The sequence below is a fragment of the Atta cephalotes genome, assembly GCF_000143395.1.
Source record: "Atta cephalotes unplaced genomic scaffold scaffold00009, whole genome shotgun sequence".
Taxonomy (NCBI): domain Eukaryota; kingdom Metazoa; phylum Arthropoda; class Insecta; order Hymenoptera; family Formicidae; genus Atta; species Atta cephalotes.
The window spans coordinates 6,489,646-6,490,975 of NW_012130073.1; the positions used below are offsets into that span (position 1 = coordinate 6,489,646).

The 1,330-nt window shown below is 49.1% G+C and overlaps 1 protein-coding gene across 1 annotated transcript; it reads left to right on the plus strand.

Annotated features, from left to right (window-relative positions):
* Positions 1–504: 504 nt before the first annotated feature.
* Positions 505–1,101, plus strand: LOC105627664 (sterile alpha motif domain-containing protein 5-like). Its single transcript, XM_012208941.1, has one exon. The coding sequence runs from the start codon at positions 505–507 to the stop codon at positions 1,099–1,101; it is 597 nt and encodes a 198-aa protein (XP_012064331.1).
* Positions 1,102–1,330: the final 229 nt, after the last annotated feature.

The following is a 1,330-nucleotide window of genomic DNA, read 5'->3' on the forward strand; positions in this document are numbered from 1 at the left end:
AGAGAGAGAGAGAGAAAAGAGAAGAAGAGAGAAGAGGAGCGATCTCGAGTCTGTCACCCGTGTAACTCATGATGAGCCGAAGAGCGGTACATGTCAAGCGGCGAACGTGACCGCCGCAACCTACCTCTCTCTCCCCCGGTTGACGCCCCGCGTGTTCCAGGGTCGCCGGCGAGACGACCCTCGTTAATAGCGCAGCCGATCGTGAGAGGAGAATGTCGCGCTAAGAGAAAGAGGGCCTGATTTACTTGCTGAATCGATCTACTTTCGACGATTCTCCCCTCGATGGACGTTACATCGTCGACTGGAGGGCGACCTCACGGGATGGTAGTAGCCGCTGACGAGTACAACGGATAATAAGACGGGATTTCGTCGCGAAACGAAATCGTTGAAGGTGCGACAGGGAAAGACGCAACTGCAGAGGGAAAGAAAGGTTTTGAAGAGGAACAAACGAGCGGGGGCGTAATCGCGAGACCCACGCGCATACAACGTGAGAAAGAAATTAAAATGACCATGGCAAGCAACATCGTGGTCGAGTGGCTGCGGTCGCTCCACCTCGGCCAGTACTCCGAGTCGTTTATCGATAATGGCTACGATGACCTTGAGATCTGCAAGCAGATCGGCGATCCGGATCTCGATGCGATCGGCGTCTTCAATCAGAAGCATCGCGCGCGTCTCCTGCAATCAGTGAAGACTCTACGCGAGGAAGGCGCTGCGAGTGTATACTTCACGTTAGAGGAGACGAACGACAACAGCTGCGACAATATCAGCTCCAAGTCGTCGAGGACGTCGTCCGACAGACCACCCAGCGATAAGGAGGCGCAACGAGCGTCGCCTACGGCCAGCTCCTCCAGCGGCGGTCAGGAGCTGACAAAGTTTGCGGATGAGTATGAGGAGGGTAAGGCCGAGCTGGTGAGAATTCCCAGGATGCAATTGAGGATGCTGCTGCAGGAGAAGCTCAGACACGACGGCATCAGGCTGGCCTGCCAACCGTACACCACACCGGTAAGTCAATTTACTTTGGAGAGAAACTCCGTTACATGTAGTCCGACATGTAGTCTGTCGCAAGAGAATACAGATATCGATGAATATCGTATAAGTTGAAGTCTTAGATTGGAAAATGATATTGACAATTGACGTTGAGATAGCAAGCTCGAATAACGAAGAGAAACGAAGAGCCAACAGTTGTTATTTTGCAGAAAGAAAACGTTCAATATTTTTTAATAATACAGTATTAAAATGAAAAATATTACGAATTTAATAAATTAATTTTCGATTACATTTATACTTTAAAATGACAAAATCAGTTCGATTTACTTTTCAAAATTACTAA

Bases quoted from the DNA above. Each gene is read 5' to 3' on its own strand.
- LOC105627664 (XM_012208941.1), top strand. From the start codon at position 505: ATGACCATGGCAAGCAACATCGTGGTCGAGTGGCTGCGGTCGCTCCAC.